Below are 20,727 nucleotides of genomic sequence, written 5' to 3'. Positions count from 1 at the left end.
GAGTCTCCTGCCAGAACATCGAGCCTGGGACTGGCCTGCCTGGGAATGGTTATTTGAATCAAAGTGGAAAACTGCTGGTTTGAAATGTTTATAAACATAACCCAACAATACAAAAGGGAGCACCGTAACTGGTCACTTAGGAGAAAAGCCTCAGGACCTTGTGGACCTGAACTTAGGCCAAAAAAAATGGACAGGATGAGACAGGGTGACCTCCCGGACCAGGCACTGTGCAACCTCAGAGTGTGGCTTAAACACGAATGACCATCTCCTTTCAGTTAGACAACAATAAAATGCTTTAGGTTTTAAGACTAGTGTTGACAGAGGTGAGGTAAAATGGATACATTATTTTCTCAGAGGAGCTGCAAGCTGGACTCTTCCGGAAAGCGCGTGTCCACCAAGATTTGCTAGAGCCTCACGCCCTGGAAACAACCCACTGGGGACACTTTGTCCCTAGACACCCTTTCTGGGGCGTGAATGCACTCTAGTCCACGTTCCCCACACTCGAAGGACACCAGGCCCATGTGGCACAGGCCTGGGAGGGAGGGAGATCCACATGAGGTCAGAGGAAGGCGCAACACCCAGACCGTGCATCGGGGAGAGCCAGCGTGAGGCCCCGAGACCACACGGGCAGACGCCCACCGCGGACAAAGGGGACGCAGGGGATGCCTTCTCTTGGGGTGTCTACAATTCTGCAGCAACTTTCAAGAATTCGCTTTTCTCTCATTTCTGTCGAAATGCAGGTTTCAGACTTGCTGAAATTCACCCGACACTTGTTCTGAGCCCCAAAATTCCTCTCCCAGCCCAGAGCCTGCAGTGGACAAAGCCAGGGGCCTGGGCTGTTGGCTGAGCACCCGGTCATGATTAACCTCAAGTCTCCTCGGGGTGCCTTCTACTCCAGGCTGAGCACAAACGAGACAGAAACCAGCAAACTCCACGCGGGTTATGTGGGTGCCTCCTCTCTGCCCTCCACACACCCATGCATGAGTGCACACACCCACGCACGCAGACACTGCCACGCACACACCCACTGATGCACACAGATGCACACACGGGTGGATACTCACCTATATGCACGTACACACCTGCTCTCAATGTGTCTGCTCAGCCTCATGTACACGCCCATGCACACCCACCCTCATACACACCCACGTGCACCTGGCTCCACACAACACACGGGAGGAGGTAAGCACGATGCTCAGGAAGGTGGCCTCTCAGGGCAGCATCCAGTGTCCATTCCTCCTGGCAGGACCCTCGCACACCACCTCTGCTGGAGATTTTGGCTTTCAAAGAAGAGTCTGGTGGGTTCAAGGCTGGGTGGGCAGGACAGCAACGATATAGCCCTGCCTGGGACAGAGCCTTCCTGGGGTAGAAGGGGGACACGGCAGGGACCCGAGGAGAGCTGGGCTGGTGGGTGACTAAGACAGGAGCCATGTGAAGTAAGAATAGAGGCTTTACTCGTGCTCGGCAACAGCAAAGCAGAAGGCAGAGGGGAGATGACAGCCCCTGTCCCATTTCCCTCCATGGAAGGCACCAGGCGGGGAGGTGGGTCTGCTGGGATGGGCAGGTCAGTGGAACAAAAGGCTCCTGTTGTTTATGGGCCCAGGCACAGTGGGGCAGGAGCACGACCCAGAAAGTAGCCCTGAGCCACAAGTCAGAGCGGAGAAAACATCTCTGTGGTCCCAGTCAAGAGGCCTCCGAATGAGGTGCCTGAACTGAGAGCAAAGCTCTGGCTGAGAGCATGACCTTCTCGGGCCTGAGTCCTACTGTGGTGCCCGGCCGTGCATCCAGCCTGCAGCAGAGAGGGCAGCATCCCCCACAAAGCCTGCCAGGCTAAGCCCTTGCAACGGCCGTGGCTGGGCCAGGACCTTGGCCTGGAGCCTGCTCCTCGGCACCTAGCCAGCCTAGCACCCGCCTTCAGCAATAGGTAATGGAGCCTGGATGGCAGCTCCTTCCCAGGTGTTCAAGTGCTGGGGTGGAAGCCTGTTCCCGTGGGATCAACCCTGTGGCTGGGTCGGGGAGAGGGGCACTGCGGCCTTGGCCATCAGCCTGGCTGTCTTTGTTCTCCCAAAACACCCATCACCGCAGCCCACCAGGGGCTGGGAGAGGAGGGCTGCAGGCTAGCTAGAGGGTCTGCCAGGTGCCTGCATCTCACTGGTGTGGCCATGGCACCTGAGGGAGCCCACTGAGGCCATAGGGGGCTCTGGCTCCCCGCACCTGGGACAGAGCCAGGCAGCCCTGGGTCAGGGGTGGTTGGTGTCACCGAGAGGTCGGGGCGCCCTGCTTCTGCCTGGGACACCAGTCCGTGTCTGGGTAGAGAAGGCAGTGGATAGACTTAAACCTGAGGAAGGAAGAAGTGGGGGTCAGGGCCGTGGGTGGCGGGAGAAGTGGGGGTCAGGGCCGTGGGTGGCAGGAAAAGTGGGGGTCAGGGCCATGGGTGGCGGGAGAAGTGGGGGTCAGGGCCGTGGGTGGGGGGAGAAGTGGGGGTCAGGGCGTGGGTGGGGGGAGAAGTGGGGGTCAGTGCTGTGGGTGGAGGGAGAAGTGGGGGTCAGGGCTGTGGGTGGAGGAAGTGGGGGTCAGGGCTGTGGGTGGAGGAGCAGTGGGGGTCAGTCCTGTGGGTGGAGGAGAAGTGGGGGTGGGGGAAGTGGGGGTCAGGGCGTGGGTGGAGGAAGTGGGGGTCAGGGCCGTGGGTGGAGGGAGAAGTGGGGGTCAGGGCCTTGGGTGGCGGGAGAAGTGGGGGTCAGGGCCGTGGGTGGCAGGAGAAGTGAGGGGCAGGGCCATGGGTGGAGGCAGCAGTGGGGGTCAAGGCTGTGGGTGGGCGTGCTGATGCCTGAGGGCCTGCCCACACTACTACCCACTCACCGTGTGGGGTCCTGATGCAGGCTGAAGCCTCCAGCCACATTCACCACGTTATGTGGGTTCTCAGGACCCCCATAGCTCAAGGTAACCTGGGCGGGAACGGTGTGGGCAGAGTGTGGCCTGGTCTGGTCTCGGGCCACGCCTCCCCCTGGCCAGCAGCCCTGCTAGAGCCCCTTTGCCCACCCTCTTCTCCCCAAGTCCTCGGGGAGGCCGGGCTTGGGAACAGCATTGAAGCGTGGCATGAGCTGAGTAGGGGGACACCTCAGGCAGAGCCTGGGGGACAGGAGGTAGGGATCTGAAATCTCCAGAGCGAAGCTGACCCTCATTCCCTGCCTGCTCCACATGATGCGACCTGCTCCGACTCACCATCACCATACAGACCACACCCACTGCCCAGCTGGCATGGGGCCTCCCTGGCCCGAGAACTGTGCTTTTCCCCTCGTCCCTCTGCCCCAGACACCATACCCCATTGTACCTGAGGACCCTGTGTCCAGCAGGCCAAGGGGCCTGTCCAGGGTCCACCCCCAGCCACACGCAAGTCCCACCTGCCTGCTCAGCCAGGCATCGGGCTGGGGCAGTGGGGCCCCTGGGGGAGTTGGGGTGGGGCAAAGCCCACGTGGCAGAGGCACCCAGAGTGGCGCCTGTACCTGCTGGAGCAGGGTGTCCGGCGGCAGCCTCTGCAGGTTCTCCAGGTGAGAGTGGAAGAGGGGGCTGTGCAGCAGGCGGGCGCCCAGGAGCCCCTCCACGATGTAGCCCACTGTGCAGTCATCCGGCAGCCGCACCTGCTCAGCCGTGCTCATGAAGCTGCCCAGGCTGCGGGGAGGCCGGTCAGCACCCTTCAGGTCTCAGCCTCCACCTCCCAGCCCAGGCAGCTGGACCCCCACTCACCTGGCCCATGGGCTCATCTTGAGGGCAAGGCCTCTGCTGAGACAGAACCCGGCCCCACCAGTAGCAAACCAGAACTTGACCGTGGTCACCTGAGGATGGGGTGCTGGTCAGAGCTGCCCAGGACGGGGCTTCTCACCCCTGACTCTTCATGGGACTCCCCAGGCATCTTTCTTAAGCTGCCCCTTAGGAGATCCTACCCAGGTAACAGAAGCTTCCTGGGGCAAGAAGGACCGAAGGCTTCTGCAGGCCATTGACCCGTGGCCTCCAGACCCTCCCCACCTGGCCCAGACACCCCCTCTCTGCCCAGTACGGTGAGGGCCTCGTGGCCTGCTCCTGAAACACCACATGCAAACCACCTGGGTGGATCTGCTTGGGCCCCCAACCCTATGCCCTTCTCAAGCCAGCTTTCCACGCCCTCTGCTGTGCCTCCTGGGCTGGTGTCAAGGAAGGAGTCTGCTCCGGCACTCACAGTTCTGCCACCCTGGACCCTCTCGGTGGCCTCGATGGGGTGGTCCAGGCTGGGCCGCCCCAGGTAGACGTCCTGGCTGGGTGAGAAGCTGGAGAGCAGGTGCAGGAGGCTCCTGGGGTTCACATAATTGTCATCATCCACGTGGCAGAACCACCTGTGGGCGAGGGGAGTCCTGGGCACGAGGGCCTGGCACGGCTGGACAGGAGGCCCCCACCCAGCTTGGCTCTGGGCTCTCTGCGGGTCGGGTCAGCGCCGCGTACTTGCGACCGGACTCAATGAACTTGTCGTACTCCACGGACATCTTGCAGCAGAGGGCCTGACGGGTGCGCACGGCCGAGCAGTTGGTGTTGATGACACGGCCGCCTGCGAGTCAGAGACAGGGAAGTACGGACGTAGAGGCTGGCACTGGGGTTGGGGTAAGGCCTGTGCCCCACCTGCCCCCAAGGGCCAGGGCACAACGTGGCTGTCTGACACGCCTGGACACCTTGCCTGGGTCCAACCACAGCCCTAGACCTCACGCGCTGACCCTGCTGGTGCCCCCGAGGCTGAAGCAGGCGGCCATCAGTTGGGATCTCTTAAGTGGAAACAGGACGGAGGCAGCTCGCCCTGATCTGGCCTGGAAAGGCGGATTCCCTGCTGGCGCTTCTTCAGGGAACGTGGCACTAGCCCCACGCCCCGGGAAGCGGCCAGTGTGAGAGGCTGGTGGGGAGCAGAGCTTGGCTGGCAGGGGGGGCCCTCCGCAGGCCGCGTGACCTGGGCAGCGTCGGGGCCTCCCCGGGCCTCGGGAGCCTGGGCAGAGAGGGGCACCCACAGCAGCGAAGGGACCGTGGCTTCGGAGCGAGGAGGGCTCGGGGGGCAGGTCCCGCGGGCGCCGGGGCGGGGAGACACTCACCGCCCTGGAGCTCGAGCTCAGGGTCGTCCCCGTCGGTGAAGATAAACGTCTGGGAGAGAAACAATCTATGAGGCTTCGGGGGCGCTGCCCAGGCCGGGGACCGACCGGCCCCGCGCGGAGCCTCCGGGGGCCTGGGCCGGGCCTAGACCCTGGGAGCCGGGGCGGGTGGGCGTGGGGCTCGCCGTCGGGGTCGGGGTCCGGCGCACCTGCCGGCGGGCTCGGGAGATCCAGGTGCGCAGCAACAGCCGCAGGCGCGGCCCGTGGTTCTTCCGGGTGGTCTTGACGGCGATGAAGACGTCGTCGGGCCGCAGGCTGGGGGCGGCGGGCCGGGACGGGGGCGCGCGCGGAGCCGGGGCGGGGGTCCGGGCCGGGGCGGGCGCGCGGGGCAGCGGCAGCGGCAGTAACAGCAGCGCGGCCAGGGCCGCGGCCAGCGCGAGGCAGGCCCGGCACAGCGCCCCACGCGCGCGGCTCATGCGGCCGCCGGGACCCCCGGCGCCGGGAGCGGAGAACCTGGCAGGAGCCTTGGGTGGGCGGCGGCCCCTTTAAGAACGCAGCGGCCCCGCCCCGCCCCGCGCCCCGGAAGCGACGACTCTGCTGCCCCGGAAGTGGACGGCACGCCGCGGCGGGGTGGGTGCAAGATGCCGCTGCCGGTTCAGGTGTTTAACTTGCAGGTAACGAGCCGAGGCCGCGCCAGGCCTCCGCGCCCCCGCGCCCCCTGCCACTGGGGCCGGGCTGAGGTTGAGCAGGGGCGTGGGGCCTGCGCCAGGAGTCGGCCGGGCACGCTCCGTGCCGGGCCTCCGCGGGCAGCGCGCGTCGGGGGCTGCAGGGCCGAGGGCGCGTCTCCGCCGTGGCTGCGCGCTGCGACCGGGGGCCGCCGGGCCGCGCCCGCCCCGCCTCCCCTCCCAGCAGCTCACGGGAGAGGTTCCCGGCCGCCTCGACGCTAACGCTCTTTCTCCCTTCAGCAGCCAGCCAGCTCTGTGTCAGGGTCGGGGGGTGCAGAAAGTCAGGACAGAATGAGGGATAGCTCGGCCCCCAGCTCGGCCTCCTCGTCAGTGACAGATCTGTACTGCACCCCTCACAGCAGTAGGTCAGACCTCGTCCTGCCCGGCACGGCCGGGGACTTCAGCCTGAGCGCCAGCCTGTCGGCCTGTACGCTGCTCTACGAGGTACCTTCCAGGACAGGGACCCCCGAGCGAGGGAGGGGGGAGCAGGGCCCCGGCCGCCCCTGCTGTGGCTGGGCCCCTGCTGCTCTGCTGGCCGAGGACAGGGACGCAGTGCCAAGCGCAGGAGGGGAGGGAGCCCCGGTGGGCCCGGGGCCTGCGGAGGGAGCCGAGCTCTTGGTGCTTTTCCAGAAGGAGCGCGGGAGGCCCACGGGTCCGGCGGGTGCCTGGCACGGCGGCTTTTCCAGCCTGCTTTGTTTTAAGCCGAGGTCCTGGCTCCTCTGCGTCTCCCAGCTGGGGGCCATGAGGCTCCCTGAGATGACTCTTTTCCCCTTCTGCCAACCCCGTGGCGTGACTCTCAGCCCAGTATTGCTGCTCCGCTGCTCAGGACAGATTCCGGGGGCTGGTCCTCCTGCCTCCTGGGGTTGAGGTGGCGTCCCGTTCTTCTCCGTGGCTTGGAGGAAACTACATCAGGATGGTGGCTGGGAACGTGTAGGGGCCCTCAGAGGCCCCTGTGTAGTTGGTTGTCCCCTGTCTGCTTTCTGGCTTTCAGAGATGAGCGGCTAGAATCAGGCCAGGGGTTTCTGCTTCTACGCTTTAGAGTCTTTTGAGGAGATCCCTCCCCGATGTGGTGGCACAGGAGCCTGGGTGGGGGTGAGGGTGACTGGGAGGGCACACCTGGGGGACAGCAGCGGCGGGAGTGTGGTCCGATTGGCCTGGAAGATCTCCGGCAGAGCTGACCTCAGAGAACAGTGCGGGTCTCTCGCCCTCCTGGGGCAGTCCCCAGGACGAAGTGCCAGGTGCCTGGCCCATGTTGCAGGGGGCCGTGGAGCCCATGCAGATCGACGTGGACCCCCAGGAAGACCCGCAGAATGCACCCGACGTCAACTACGTGGTGGAGAACCCCAGCCTGGTACGGAGCCCAGTGGGGGGGACCTTGGGTGTCTCAGTCCTGCTGAGGGGTCCAGGGCAGACTCCCCACTGCAGCCTGCACAGCAGGTAGAATGATCTTTCTCAGTGATCTCTGTCGTCTTTCTCTGACCCTGAAACCATCAGCGTTTCTGATTGCACACTCACATGAGGCTTGTAGCCCAGCTTCAGACGCTGCTCATGGAGAAGCCAGGGCAGGTCCCCTCCCCGCTCAGCCTAGTGACCAGCAGTTGCTAGTGGGTGTCTATCCCTGAAAGCCCTCCAGTGCAGGGTCCCACTCCCGAGGCTCCTCCCCCAGGCCCACCCCAGCGGTCTCTGCAGCGCCTGGGACAGCAGTCAGTCTCGCACCCCCATGCCCAGTTCCTGTTATGGGCCCAGGGCGACATTCTGGCTGGGACAGTTGGGCCCCAACTCCTGACCCTCAGGGCCTGGGGCCAGGGTCCTGCCTCACATCCTGCCTGACCCTTGTCTGCGCCTGCTTCCAGGATCTGGAGCAGTATGCGGCCAGCTACAGCGGTCTGATGCGCATCGAACGGCTGCAGTTCATTGCTGATCACTGCCCCACGCTGCGGGTGGAGGCCCTGAAGATGGCGCTCTCCTTCGTGCAGAGAACCTTTAATGTGGACATGTACGAGGAGATCCACCGCAAGCTCTCAGAGGCCACCAGGTGAGGCCAGGGGCTTGGTGAGAGGAAGCAGAGGCCACCAAGGGAGCAGGTGCCTGGGACTGGGCCCCCTTCCTGTGCCCTGTAACTCCCACCCCTGTTCTGGGAAATCGGGTGGGTAGAGCTCTCGCTCTCGTTTGGCCAGCAGTGGAAGTGCCCTGTGTGCGTGTGGCTTCTCCTGTGCATGTGCACACAGGGCTTTGATTCCAAGGGGAGCTGTTGGAGATTGTGGCTCAGGGGCCACCTCCCTGCTGGTTTCCCCACCTGGCTGTAGGCTCCTGGGGCAGCAGTTATCTCTGTGGCCCTGGTGCAGACTGGTCCCTGGAGGTGGGGTTTGAGGCCAGTGGGAGGTGCCCACCTGTGTGCCGGTTGGGCCTTTGAGGGCAGCCTGAGATTGGTGGCTTCCTCCCCTCCTCCCTGGCCCCCGTGACCGTCGCCATCCTGATGGCCAGGTCCTCTCTCAGGGAGCTGCAGAATGCACCCGACGCCATCCCTGAGAGCGGCGTGGAGCCCCCACCCCTGGACACGGCCTGGGTGGAGGCCACGCGGAAGAAGGCCCTGCTGAAGCTGGAGAAGCTGGACACAGACCTGAAGAACTACAAGGGCAACTCCATCAAGGAGAGCATCCGGCGCGGTCACGATGACCTGGGCGACCACTACCTGGACTGTGGGGACCTCAGCAACGCCCTCAAGTGCTACTCCCGGGCCCGGGACTACTGCACCAGCGCCAAACACGTCATCAACATGTGCCTCAATGTCATCAAGGTCAGCCTGCCTCGGCGGGTGGGGGTGGGCAGCGTGGCTAGGCCATTGGGGCGCCCAGGCTCACTTGGCCCTGCCCCCTCACCCACCAGGTCAGCGTCTACTTGCAGAATTGGTCTCATGTGCTCAGCTATGTCAGCAAGGCTGAGTCCACCCCAGAGATTGCTGAGGTACGGGCCATCTCCTCAGAGACCTTGCCCCAGGATTCCTGACCACTGCTGGCCCCTCCTATCCTCCCCTACCTCATTCTCCCCCAAATCTGAATCTGCCTTCACCCCCTCTCGGTCTGGGGGCTGGGCATCGAGCTCTAGGAAATGTGGGGCGTGGGCCTCACGCATGTGGCTTCCTCCTACAGCAGCGAGGAGAGCGTGACAGCCAGACCCAGGCCATCCTTACCAAGCTCAAGTGTGCTGCAGGTGAGGGCCTGGGTCACGCCCAGCTGGCCCCACCTTCCCACATTGCTGAGTCCTCCCAGCCCAGGGCAGTAGGCTGGTCCCCGCCTCAGCCAGGGAAACCTTCCCTGGCAGGGCGCAGGATGTTGTGGGCACATGTGCAGGTGTAGGTGGTGCCCAAAGTCTGCCCCAGGGAAGCCAGTGGGTGACGTGTGGTCAGGATCTGGCTGCTGTGATTGTGGGCCTGAGGCAGGTCTGCCGGCCCGAGCTGCTCTGAACCGGGGTGTCCTTTGCAGTCGTGCTGGCACCTAAGGCTTTCCTGCACGCCTGGCTTCAGGGAGCCTGCTCAGCATTGGTGGGGCTGTTCCCACCCACGACTAGAATATCTGTCCCCAGCGCTGAGGAACAGCTCCCGGGGCAGGAGAGGCCAGCGAGCCAGCTGGTGGTCGCGTTCTCCCTGGTCTCCAGGCGTTAGCGGCTTCCCCAGGCTCTGGGGTCTCACCCCCTCTCCCCCCGGCTCCTTCCACTAGGCTTGGCAGAGCTGGCCGCCAGGAAGTACAAGCAGGCTGCCAAGTGCCTCCTGCTGGCTTCCTTTGATCACTGTGACTTCCCTGAGGTGAGGAGCCCTCTGGGGACTTGGGAGGCAGAGCATGGGCTCATGGGTCGGGCTGCTTCTGTAGGAGGGTGAGGTCTCTCACAAATGGGGTCTTAGGCATTCTTCGAGCGGGTGATGGGCAGGCAGGGGTGGCCTGGCCCTTCACTGCCTGTGACGCCGGGTCTCTGCTTCTCAGCTGCTGTCCCCCAGCAACGTGGCCATCTACGGCGGCCTGTGCGCCTTGGCTACCTTTGACCGGCAGGAGCTGCAGCGCAATGTCATCTCCAGCAGGTAGGTGCCCTGGTCCTGCAGCCCTGAAGCCAGTCCCCATCCCTCCACGTCTGCTGCTTTGGCCTTGCGTGTCCTGGCCCCCTGGCCCCACCATTTTCTCAAGTGTTTGTCTGGGGACTGGTGTCCTACTAGCCACTTGGAGGGAGGGGCAGGCAGAGGACAGAGCTCTGAGGGGTCTGCCTCACCAGCTCCTTCAAGTTGTTCTTGGAGCTGGAGCCACAGGTCCGAGACATCATTTTCAAATTCTACGAGTCCAAGTACGCCTCATGTCTCAAGATGCTGGATGAGATGAAGGTGGGGCCCCGCCTGGGGTGGGGGTGAGGTGGGGCCCTGCCTGGCCTCTTGTCCTGGTCCTGACCAGCCCCTTCCCCAGGACAACCTGCTCCTGGACATGTATCTGGCCCCCCATGTCAGGACCCTATACACCCAGATTCGCAACCGTGCCCTCATCCAGGTAAGCGTGGGGGTCAGGCTGGCGCACTGCGAGCGGGCATACGGGGGGCTGTGGAGCTGACTTCCCTCTGCCCTGCAGTATTTCAGCCCCTACGTGTCAGCCGACATGCATAGGATGGCGGCAGCCTTCAACACCACGGTGGCTGCCCTGGAGGATGAGCTGACGCAGCTAATACTGGAGGGGCTGATCAGTGCCCGTGTGGACTCACACAGCAAGGTAGCTGTGGGCTGTGGGGCGGTGGGGGCAGCTGGCGGTGAGCCTGGGCCCCGCTGAGCCTGTGCCTGCACAGATCCTGTACGCCCGGGACGTGGATCAGCGCAGCACTACCTTTGAGAAGTCTCTGTTGATGGGCAAGGAGTTCCAGCGCCGCGCCAAGGCCATGATGTTGCGGGCAGCTGTGCTGCGCAACCAGATCCATGTCAAGGTGGGCTGGCGTCAGAGTGGGCAGGTGCACGGCGTGTGGGGCCTGGCGGCTGAGCTGCTCCTTGTCTCCCCTGCAGTCCCCGCCCAGAGAAGGGAGCCAGGGGGAGCTGACTCCAGCCAACAGCCAGTCCCGGATGAGCACTAACATGTGAGGGGTGGACTTTGGCCTCCAGGACATCTGCACCCGCTCCCCACCTCCACGGACCTCCTGACCTCCAGGCGGCTCAGTGCTGCCTGCGGCCCAGCTAAGGGGCCTGGCCACCGGGTGCCACCCAGCCTGCGTGCCCTTGCTGGGGCTGAGGTGGCAGGCGGCTGCTAGTTGTGGCCCTTCCTGCAAGGAGAGGCCTGCAGGGGGCTCAACCCTGTGGGTTTCTGTCCCCAGGGAGCAGACTGTGCGGCACCCAGGCCCAGCGGCACCATTTCCCAGACCCCTCCTGTTCCCGCCTCAGTCAGGTGCAGACAAGTGGGTGGTGTCCATTAAAGAGCAGACTCAGCGTTGCTCTTGGCTGTTCTTTCCTGCTGTGCAGGCTCTGGTCACCCCTGGGTGGCCTTGGGTTCCTGAGGGCTGTCTCCCTGGGGCTGGGCTTGGAGGCAGGGCCTGGTGAGAGAAATGAGCAGCCTGGCCCTCGGACTCAACAGCCCCCAGCAGCAGCCACTGTGGCCTCGCAGGCGGTGCTTCCAAGGCTGTGAGGCATCAGGAAGCTCCCGGAGGCTCTGGCCACTTGCCTATGGAAGCACTTAGGGGAGGTGGGGAGGGGACCTAAGCCCCCACTTTCGTCTCTCCAGATGCTGCCTTCATTTAGACTTAGCTTGTCGTTCAGAAGCCCCCACTGGCCCCAACTGCACCTGCCCCGGCGCGTGCCTCCCTGGGTCTGAGGGGGCGGTGGTCACAGGCCATGGGCTCTCGCATCTTTGAAATGATTTATTGTTCACTTTTGCACACGCATGCTGAGGACAGGGCAGGTCCAGCCTGGGGCCTGCTCCCACTGCAGCATTTCCAGGCCCCCAGAGTGGGCCGAAGGGGGACATGGGCGTGTCTTTCCACATGAAGTAGCAGGAGATTCCCTGAGTAAAAGGCATTTCCTTAAGTAGGACGTGTCCAGGCTCCAGCAGCAGTCCTGGGGGTGGGCGTTCTGGGCCTTCAGGCCAGGGCACTGCTCATGACTTCGGAGAAGCCACCTGGTGTTCCGGGCGCTGCCGGCTGAGGCTCCTGCAACTCAGGCTGGGCCTCTTTCCAGGCCAGAGACTTCTCCAATTTGGTTTTAAAAAGCAATCCGTGACCTGGCAGAGCGAGTGAGAGGAGTCGGGGGTCAGGAGGCGGAGGGGTCTGTTTGCCTGCTGCGGGGCAGGTGGCAGGCGCCCTCACCTGGGCAGTCTGCAGTCTCTTTGGAGGCTCGCTTCTTGCAGCAGCCGCGGCACAGGCTGAACACACATCTGTTGCCCTGGGCACAGAAAAGCTCGGGAGCCTGTGGCCAGCACCACTCCCGGAGCCAGGCCGGCCAGCAGGGGAGCAGCCCCACTGGGGAAGCCTCTGCCAGATGCCCACGGCCTGGATGCAACCCTGGGAACTGCTCCCAAGCCAGGTGCCTCTCCCTCACCCCAGCCCACCCACTCATTCCCATTCCAGGCCTGGGCAGGGGCTTGGCTGGAAGCAGGGGGCCGTCCTGAGGCATCCATGCCACCTTGGGCCACGTTGCAAACCCAGCTGGGCGGGCACCAGACCTGCCACCCCAAGCAGTGCAGAGACCACCCTGCCCACCCCCAGAGCTGAGGCCTTGGCACACAGCCGGGACCCACTCACCTTTGGGTTTCCACACTGGTCACACTTGGCATATTTTGCTAGGAAAAGAACAAAAGGGTGCTGGTGAGTGAGGGCCGGGGTGGCCTGGCTGTGGGGGCTGCCCCGTCCACCTGCACGGAGCCTGCTGATGGCGTCCATGCCAGCTGTGGCCAGCCAGGCCAGGAGGCTCGGGGAGGGCAGAGGATGCAGGCTGGCCACGTCTGCTTTTCCTTCCGTGAGCGATGGGTGAGGGGATGCAGGGAGCACCATCCTGCAGGAAACGGATAGGAAGCAGGTGGGCTGGGGGCCCCAGCAGGACGAGCAGCCTTATCTGTCCCACTCCCAGGCAGGGACAAGGGGAGCGGTTTTCCTGCCCACAGAGTCCAAGGGGGGGTTCCATGACCTTCAGTTCCAGGTCTCCCAAGCAAAAGGGCCAAGAAGGGTCAAATCAAGAATTCAGCCTGAAGCCCCACTTCCTGCCTCTCCCAGCTGCCTCACGCAGTGGCCTGGTGGGGGCAGTGTGGCAGGCAGGGACTGCTGGCACCAGGCTGATGTGGCAGCTGCTCTTGGACTGGCTAGCGCCCTGGGGGTTACATGGGAAGGTTTCAGGGTTATCGCTGGTCTCCCCTGCAGCTTGTGAAGCTGTCAGAGATCTCCTGGGAGGCTGCCACCTGTTGAGGGGCCAGATGGGCTGGCCCAGGATATGGCGGCCACCAGGGGTCTCAGGGGAGACAGCACTGGGCTGAGGCCTTGCCACCGGTGGCTAAGAGGAGAGGAGTGAGCAGCCTCATCCTATGCCTTTGGCCCAGCAACAAGACCCCTGCACACACTCCCGGGGACCCCAGCCTCCGCTGCTCAGGCGTCCTGTGTGAGGCTAGGCAGGGACAGCTGCAGGGACCCGAGGCCCTGAGCTGTAGACGAGCCCCTCAGTGGCCACCTGGGTGGCACCTGGCTGAAGGGCTTGTCCCACAGCCTCATCTGACTCACTAAGCCCATGTCCCACATGCACGGGCTGCGGCCTGCACAGGGTCCCCGTGCTCAGACCCCAAGTCTGGCTGACCACTCCACCAAGCCCTCCAGGCATCTGCTTCCAGCTCTGGGCCTTGAGCCTTGTTGACCACGAGTCTGGGTTCCTGTTACTGGCAACAGGGAGGATGGGGGTGATGAAGAGGCGCTCTCGGGCCCATCAACGGAAGCAGCACCTACGCTTCAGAGAGGGGTCGAAGGTCTTGTGGGGGTTCCTCAGCTGCTTCTTTTGCTTGTTCTTGGACAGGACCTCCGTGCCACATTCCTCCTCCTCCAGGGCCCGCTTGCTGCGAGCACCCGCCTTCTCCTTGCTCCCCTCCCTGGGCCTGAGGGGAGGGTAGTGGGCAGAGCCCAAGAACACCATGAGAGGGGCCCAGCAGCCACATCCACACGGGTCTGAGTCCGGGTGAGGCCCCAGGTTAAGGAGGGGCCAGGCGGCCGTGAGGAGCATGGGCAGCCCGCTCAGGAGTGGCCACTAGGGAGTCTGGGGCCTCTGAGATGGAGTCCGCAGCTTGGGCAGCCCCAAGCTCTGAGCCACCAGCTCCAGGCAGAGCTATGGCCACAGATGGCCTCACCTCTTAGAACCCAGAGGAAGCTGGGGTCAACCTCTTGACCCACGGGCAAATCCACCAGGATCAGAGGAGCTCAGAGAAGTATCTTATGGAAGAAAAGATTTAAAATCCGAGCGTCCACTGAGGGAGGACACAGCTGAGCCACCAGCACCCTCCACCAAGGACACCGAGGGGCACGTGGAAGGTGTGTGCTGCTCGGAGCCAAAGCCTCCCTCCTCCTTTCCCTCGGGCAGGAGCTAACTGACCATAATGGCTGAGGACAAGCAGGGCAGGCCAGCACTGTGGGCACAGGGTGGAGCCCACACCTTGGTGCACATGCCCGCCCAGGGCTGGCTGGGCTCTCACCCTGGCCGGATGTAGGGCTGGCAGATCCAGTGGAAGGGCAAGTCGCCGGTGGGCTTCGCTCCCTCCTGCCTGGAGATCTCTTCCTGCAAAACCCCAAGGCCCTGGTCATGGCCCCAGCCCCTCACCCCCTGTAAGGCCGGGCTCCCACCAGCCCCAGCGCCTGCCTGACACCGCAGCTTCAGCTCCTGGCTCACGGCAGCGATGCCCTCCAGGGTCTTCACCTTGGCCAGCTCCTCTCGCAGCTCCTGGTGCACCTGCAGCCTGAGACAGAGGCCCTGTCACACAGGCTGGGCTCCTGGCTCCACCATCAGGCCCCAGGCTGAGCACTGGGCACACAGGGACCTGTGTCTCTTCCTGCCCAACTCCACTCCTAAGTCACCCCAGCCCCTCAAGACCTGACTTAGCAGCAAGTTGTTTTGACAAAACCTGCAAAATGCCCCAGGTGGGCTCTGACGGTATCTGCCTGGGCAGCCCTCCAACGTGGCTTCTGCCTTAGGGGGCAACTCACGTGTGGTGCCACAGCTTGAAGAGGTGGGCCCGGACGTAGGACAGCGGGCAGGGGTGCTCCCGCACGATGTCCAGATACTCCTCGGCCAGCTCCCACACGGCAGGGCTCCGGCCCTCGAACAGGGCGGGGTTGTGTAGGTTGCCCTCTGTGGGAGGAGGAGCGGGGAAGGACACCTCGTGGATTGTTCCAGGTGGACGGCACAGGAAAGCCTGGGACATTCAGGACACCCTTCTGTGCCACCTCACAAGGGACAGACTGGGATTGATGAACACCATCTGCGAACAGCACCGTGGGGAGGGCAGTAGGCAGTGGACGCACCGACCTGGGTGGTGGTATCAGGCCGTGTGCATGGGGCCCCGGCTGCTGTCCCAGGCCCTGCCCACCTGCGCTCATGACGCCCTGTACACCCGTGTCCTGGAGGCAGCGCTCCACGTCCTGCAGGCACTGGATGTTCCCGTTAGCAAACACAGGGATGGCCACAGCCTTCCTGTTGGCAGAGAAATGCCTCTTTCCACCCTCCTGGGACAGCACCCAGGTGATGCTGCCCCCAGCCGTGGCCCCCTCGGTGGTCACGGGCGTCAGGTGTGCCGAGCACCCTGAGGTGTAGAGCTGGGACCCCCAGCAAAGCCCCAAGGACTGAGGGCTGTGTCACCCACCGCCCACGTCCACTCACCGCACGGCCTTGATGTGCTCCCAGGATGCCGCACCCGACAGGGGCCCCTTCTGCTCCTTGGTGCGTCCATGCACCGTCAGCAACTAGGACAGACCAGTGGTCGCTTGACCCCTCCAAGCCCCCTCCGCCCCTCAGAGCCCCCTCCGCCCCTCCACGCCCCCTCCGCCCCTACTCCACCCCTCTGAACCCTCTCTGTGCCCCCTCCGCCCCTCAGAGCCCCCTGTGCCCATCCACACCCCCTCCACCCCCACTCCACCCCTCCGAGCCCCCTCCGCCCCTCCAAGCCCTGTGCCCCATGCCCGACTCCAGGGACCTTTCCCTCACCATCTCAGCTCCTGACGCAGGGCTGAGGAATGGCCGTCTGGGGCCTGCCCCAAGGCCTCTGCACTCTGTGGGAACCTCAGGCTGCATGTGCTGCCCAGGCCCACACAAGAGCCAGGCCGGGAAGTGGCAGCGTCCCCACTGCCCAAGGCCAAAGGTGTGGGAGGGACTGGCTCCAGGTTGACTCCAGGCTCGTGTGGGGGAAAGTGGGGCCTGGGCCCAGCAGCCCCTGTGCAAGCTCATTCCCGGGTCACCAAGGTTGCTGTCCGCCTTCAGAAGGTGATTGTCTTGAGGGGCACCCCTGGAGACAGCAGCCCATCCAGGCCTGCGCCAGGCCAGGCTCAGTGTGCAGGGGACACAGGCAGGGGAGCAGCTCTGCCGACAGCCTGGTGGCCCCTTCCTGACCCTCTAGGGAGACTAGATGCTGAGTACCCCCAAAGGAGGCCCTGCCGGCCTCTGTGACACTAGGAACATGTCAGAGACGCCGACATTACTCTCTCCACAGGGACAAAACCCTGGAGCCAGGAAAGCAGTTTCTGTTGTAGAGGCCTGGGCTTGGGGTGGTGGCACTCAGAGCCCAGTGGGGACAGGCCAGTCAGGAGGGCCACTGCCCCCATGAGGCCAACGGTGCACGGTGTCTGGACACAGGAAGAGCCTCAGCTGTGTCCTCTGCGCAAAGGCCCAGCTGAGGCCCATGACACCCCCGCAAGCCCAGAGCTCACCTGGCAGCCAGCCTTCTCCAGCATCTGGGCGTACCTCACGGTCTTGTCAATCTCTGGGAAGACACGGATTTTGCACGTGACAGGAACAGAGAGTTTCTCGTGGGCCAGCAAAACTGGGGAGAAGAGAGGCAGCTTCTGAAGGTGTCATGGTGTTCCCACTTTAGCGGCCAAACCCCAGAGCCCAGGACCCTGCAGACAGCGGAGTCCAGGCAGCTTTGCCGGGAGGCTGGGAGGCAGCCCGGACCACCATCTGGGTGTCTCCCTCAGGGAGCTGGGCAGGCTCCCTCCGCCATTCCCCCGGCCCTCCCAAGTTCAAACAAGCAGGGCCAAGGCCGGCTCTGTCTCCCAGGACATCTGGGGCTGGGCCCAAGCAAGGACTCTGCCCTGGCACAAACTGTCTGGTTTTAAGGGGTGGGTGGCGCAGGACAGGCAACTTCACAGCCACCTCCTTCCAGCAGAGAGGCTGCTGTGGGCAGGAAGCCCCAGGGTGATGCTGAGAACTCCTGCCAACGCCTGTCCTCTCCTGAGCCCCAACGAAGTGGACAGTGCCCATGTGTCCCTCTTGAGGGTCTCTGGGGGTCCTTCACCGCCCACCCAGCCAACTCACTCATTCTTTGGAGCAGGTCCCACTCGTCCTGCAGGAAGGCGCCATAGTGACCTGCAAAGAGCAAGCATGGCCTGGCTGGCACCTGTGTTAAGGCTGGTGGGGCCGAGGCCTTGTACCCCCTCTGCACCCTCTCCTGCATCCATGCAGGCCAGGAGCTGCCCTGCCAGGCGGGACACAGGTCCCCAGAACCAGCAGTGTCTCCAGTTGGGGCAGTGGGACAGTCAGAGCAGTGGTTTGTGGGCATCAGACTCAGGGGCTCTATTTGCCCAGCTGCCTAAGCTCAGAAGGTGCTGAATGGAACCCCCACCCCGCACGGTCTGGAACTAAGTAACGCCTCCTCAGGGGCCCGGTGAGGTATCAGGCTCAGCCCCACACACAGCAGTGCAAGGGGGTGATGGGGACCCCGTATCAGCAATCATGTTTATGCAGAGGGAACTCCCTGAAGGAAGAGAGAGCCAGTAGGGCTCGGCCCCCAGCCCCCAAGGCCTGAGGACAGCCTCCCTCCAGAGGCAGAGCACAGAGGACGACTGGCTCCAGCCCGAGCTACTGTCACGACAGAGGCAGGGCCTGCCGCCCTCCAAGCTCACCACACCTGGGGCTGCACTGAGCTGGCTCTGGCCCCTGCCCCGGGTGCCCCCATGCTCCACATGGAGCTCACCTCTCTTGGCTATCATCTGTGGGCAGCCCAAGTTCAGGTCAATGGCATCACAGTAATCCTGAGCCAGGAGAGCCGCCTGAACAAACACCTCCGGGTCATTGGCACAGAACTGGAGAAGATGCGGGAGTCAGCCATGGGCCCAGCCCGGCGCTAGTCCCTTGCTGCCCAGCCCTACCAGAGGTCCCGTGTGACTCCATGAGGGTGTGGGCCCAGGTTCACTGCAGGAGGGTGCTCTGTCCTGCAGAGGCTTACGATATGACAAAGCCGGGAGGAGTCCCCAAACCACCCGGATTTACAGATTTTCTTTGAACTGTGGCAGAAGCCACAATCACTGACTTCTGAAGAGGACAGCCATCTCTACTGGTTCTGAAGAGGGAGTGTGAGTGTGAGAGGCAGCAATCCAGAGGCCCCAGCAGGGCTTCGAACCTCACAGCACCCAGGCTGCCTGGGCCAGCTCCTAGAGAATGGGGTTGGATTCTGGGAGGTGCACCTGGCAGCCCTGGCCCCACAGGAATCACTGCTGTGGCTACGTGGACTCTACATGCCTGGTGCCACCTTCTCCCTCTTCTCCTGGAATTGAGCTGTCTCTGGAAAGGCTGAAAGTGATGTCCCGCCACAGAGGGAAGGGTTTTTCCTGGAATGCCTGGGGACCCAACCGCGGCCGCAGCCACAGCCCCTCCTGCGCACCTGCACGATGAGGGGCCGGTCCTCGGGGCACACCTCGCAGTACAGGTTCTCCTTCCGGTAGTTGGCGTCGCGGACAAAGACCTGGGCATGCAACATGGGCGTGTAGCAGAGCTGTGCCCCATGGCGCCGGCTCAGCAACCTCCAGGCCAGCTCGCTCTGGTCCACCATGGGGGCCACCACGTGGCGGGCCCCTCGCAGAGTGCGGCTCCAGAACTCGAAGCCCTGCAGCTTTGGCATCGTCTCCAGGCTGGGGGAAAGGCGCAGACCCGGGTTTCAGCCAGGCCCAACGAGGGGCTTAAGACTCAACTCAGAGGCAGCGGTCGCTCTTCTAAGGCCACTCCAGTACCACCGCTGGGTCACGCGCGGGGGCACTAAAGGCGGGGGTCGGTGCAGGCTGGAGAAAGGCCACTCCAGTGCCGCCACCTCCTAGTGGACCTTCGGGGGAGCCGCTGGACCCCTGGGACTTGACCCTCCCTGGGGAGCGGCACTCGCTGTCGGCCTGGTAGGACTGGCGTCAAGGGGAAAGAAACCGTGACACAAGCGTCCCCGCGGGCCTGGCCCTGAGCAGGCCGCCCTGCGGTGAAGTTAGGACCCCGGAAGGGCCACGCCGCGGCCGGACCCTGCGAGGACCCCCGGCCCCTTCCCGGGAGAATCGGCTCCGCGCCGGGCCAGGGGGAAGGGCAGAGCTTCCTTCTCCGCACCCGGCCAGGCGGCCCGGCTGGCCCGAAACGCCACAGCGGCGCCCCTCGCGAGACTCGGCCGGAGCCATGCGGCGGGCAGCGTTTGCGATGTGAAGTGACAGGAGCCCACACGCCTCCGCCTCCTTACCGCGCGAGGGCCCCGCCGTGTCCGCCGCACGCCTTTGGCTCCGAGGGCGCTGGGTGCCGGTGTCCCGGGCCCGCCTCGCTCCGGTCTCGACGCCGCCCGGGGCCCCAGCCGCTCCCGGGCCGCCGCGAACTCCCGCACCGTGCCGGGGCCGCCGCCGGGCCGCAGCCGGGCCCAGGGCTCCGCGCCGCCACCGGAAGGTGCCCCGTCCTGCGCGGTCCGGGCGGCCCACGGTGCGGCGGGAAACGCGTCCCCCGGAAACTGCGCCCGTCTCCGAGGGGACCGGCGACGAGAGGTCGCGGCGCGGGGTCGGAGACCAGAGGCCGAGGTCACCGCCGTGCCCATCAGGCCGTGGCTAGAGAGGGGTCGGGACTCGCTGGACTCACCGACAGCTCGCTGGAAACGAGGCGCCAGCCGTGTGGGAATTGGGCCTCGCTGAGGCGCACATAAGCCCCGGGCCGCGGGTAGACGGTGGGCGCTGAGGCCCTGCGCTGCCCAGCCCCCAAGTTCGGATTTGGGGCTTCATCCCGTTCTCTCCTAAAGCGGCCCCAGAGCCCTGCCTCGAACCCACTCACCTACCGCCTCTGAAAGCCGCTCCGTTGCGGAAAATCAACCTCCAGGGACCTTCCTTGCCCGCCCTGGGTTTCCGCGGCCGCCAGCCTTCGATCGACTTTCCTCCACCCCGTGGACTCTCCTTGGGTTATTTCGAGCTGTGGGGACCCACTCGGAACCCCAGAGTGGATGTGAAGGTTATTTTAAACTGGAGGCATTTGAGGCCCAACAGATGTAAAAAGAAGCTTTGTCAGAGCTTTCCATATCTGAGAGCGAAGCCAGAAGTTGAACCAGGACTTTCAGTACATAAAACATGTGAAATCTCTCGGGACCCCAGAATCACTAAGGAAAACTCAGGCTGGAAGCTGCTCAGGGCAAACTTGCCTCCCGCTCTATTCAGTCACCCTCTGCTCCCTGAGATAGATGCATATCTGGTTGACTCCTTTGAAAAGGCTCATCAGAAGGCTGGGCGCGGTGGCGCACATTGAGACCAGGAGTTCAAGACCAGCCTGGCCAACATGGTGAAACCTTGTCTCTACTAAAAATACAAAATTAGCCAGGCGTGGTGGTGCGTGCCTGTAGTCCCAGCTACTCGGGAGGCTGAGGCAGGAGAATCACTTGAACCTGGGGGGCGGAGGTTGCAGTGAGCTGAGATCGTACCACTGCACTCCAGCC

At 64.0% G+C, this 20,727-nt stretch overlaps 3 protein-coding genes across 20 annotated transcripts; 1 reads left to right on the top strand and 2 right to left on the bottom strand.

The window, feature by feature from the left end:
* Window positions 1-1,432: 1,432 nt before the first annotated feature.
* Window positions 1,433-5,617, bottom strand: RFNG (RFNG O-fucosylpeptide 3-beta-N-acetylglucosaminyltransferase). Of its 2 annotated transcripts, XM_030828038.1 has the most exons (8): window positions 5,312-5,617; window positions 5,106-5,154; window positions 4,474-4,576; window positions 4,214-4,367; window positions 3,745-3,833; window positions 3,504-3,669; window positions 2,860-2,945; window positions 1,433-2,338 (listed from the first exon to the last, which is right to left on the bottom strand). In XM_030828038.1, the coding sequence occupies exons 1-8, from the start codon at window positions 5,576-5,578 to the stop codon at window positions 2,257-2,259; spliced, it is 996 nt and encodes a 331-aa protein (XP_030683898.1). In that variant the 5' UTR covers window positions 5,579-5,617; the 3' UTR covers window positions 1,433-2,256. The 2 variants fall into 2 exon arrangements, with proteins under 2 accessions (XP_030683898.1, XP_030683897.1); XM_030828037.1 differs by lacking the exon at window positions 1,433-2,338 and having other exon boundaries at window positions 2,860-3,669; window positions 5,312-5,595.
* Window positions 5,618-5,656: 39 nt separating this feature from the next.
* On the top strand, window positions 5,657-11,274 carry GPS1 (G protein pathway suppressor 1). 15 transcript variants are annotated; one of them, XM_030828033.1, is made up of 13 exons: window positions 5,657-5,776; window positions 7,086-7,178; window positions 7,681-7,862; window positions 8,324-8,624; window positions 8,714-8,791; window positions 8,977-9,037; window positions 9,544-9,629; window positions 9,805-9,899; window positions 10,088-10,193; window positions 10,273-10,353; window positions 10,432-10,569; window positions 10,643-10,777; window positions 10,854-11,274. In XM_030828033.1, exons 1-13 carry the CDS (start codon window positions 5,744-5,746, stop codon window positions 10,926-10,928), a joined length of 1,464 nt encoding a protein of 487 aa, XP_030683893.1. In that variant the 5' UTR covers window positions 5,657-5,743; the 3' UTR covers window positions 10,929-11,274. The 15 variants fall into 15 exon arrangements, with proteins under 15 accessions (XP_030683893.1, XP_030683892.1, XP_030683886.1 ...); XM_030828029.1 differs by having other exon boundaries at window positions 5,663-5,776; window positions 8,980-9,037; XM_030828028.1 differs by having other exon boundaries at window positions 5,663-5,776; window positions 8,312-8,624; window positions 8,980-9,037.
* A 409-nt stretch (window positions 11,275-11,683) lies between these two features.
* DUS1L (dihydrouridine synthase 1 like) lies at window positions 11,684-20,493 on the bottom strand. Of its 3 annotated transcripts, none has more exons than XM_030828035.1 (14): window positions 20,076-20,493; window positions 18,676-18,922; window positions 17,989-18,097; window positions 17,331-17,381; window positions 16,724-16,836; window positions 15,681-15,763; window positions 15,391-15,494; window positions 15,008-15,152; window positions 14,664-14,760; window positions 14,500-14,582; window positions 13,763-13,908; window positions 12,578-12,615; window positions 12,143-12,218; window positions 11,684-12,057 (listed from the first exon to the last, which is right to left on the bottom strand). In XM_030828035.1, the coding sequence occupies exons 2-14, from the start codon at window positions 18,910-18,912 to the stop codon at window positions 11,918-11,920; spliced, it is 1,422 nt and encodes a 473-aa protein (XP_030683895.1). In that variant the 5' UTR covers window positions 18,913-18,922; window positions 20,076-20,493; the 3' UTR covers window positions 11,684-11,917. The 3 variants fall into 3 exon arrangements, with proteins under 3 accessions (XP_030683895.1, XP_030683894.1, XP_030683896.1); XM_030828034.1 differs by lacking the exon at window positions 20,076-20,493 and adding an exon at window positions 19,504-19,773; XM_030828036.1 differs by lacking the exon at window positions 20,076-20,493 and adding an exon at window positions 19,504-19,773 and having other exon boundaries at window positions 12,143-12,210.
* Between the last annotated feature and the right edge of the window lie 234 nt (window positions 20,494-20,727).

Source organism: Nomascus leucogenys, chromosome 14 (genome assembly GCF_006542625.1).
Source record: "Nomascus leucogenys isolate Asia chromosome 14, Asia_NLE_v1, whole genome shotgun sequence".
NCBI classification, from domain to species: Eukaryota; Metazoa; Chordata; class Mammalia; order Primates; family Hylobatidae; genus Nomascus; species Nomascus leucogenys.
Note: the sequence above shows the minus strand (reverse complement) of the source record. Positions and strands in the feature narration are given on the sequence as shown.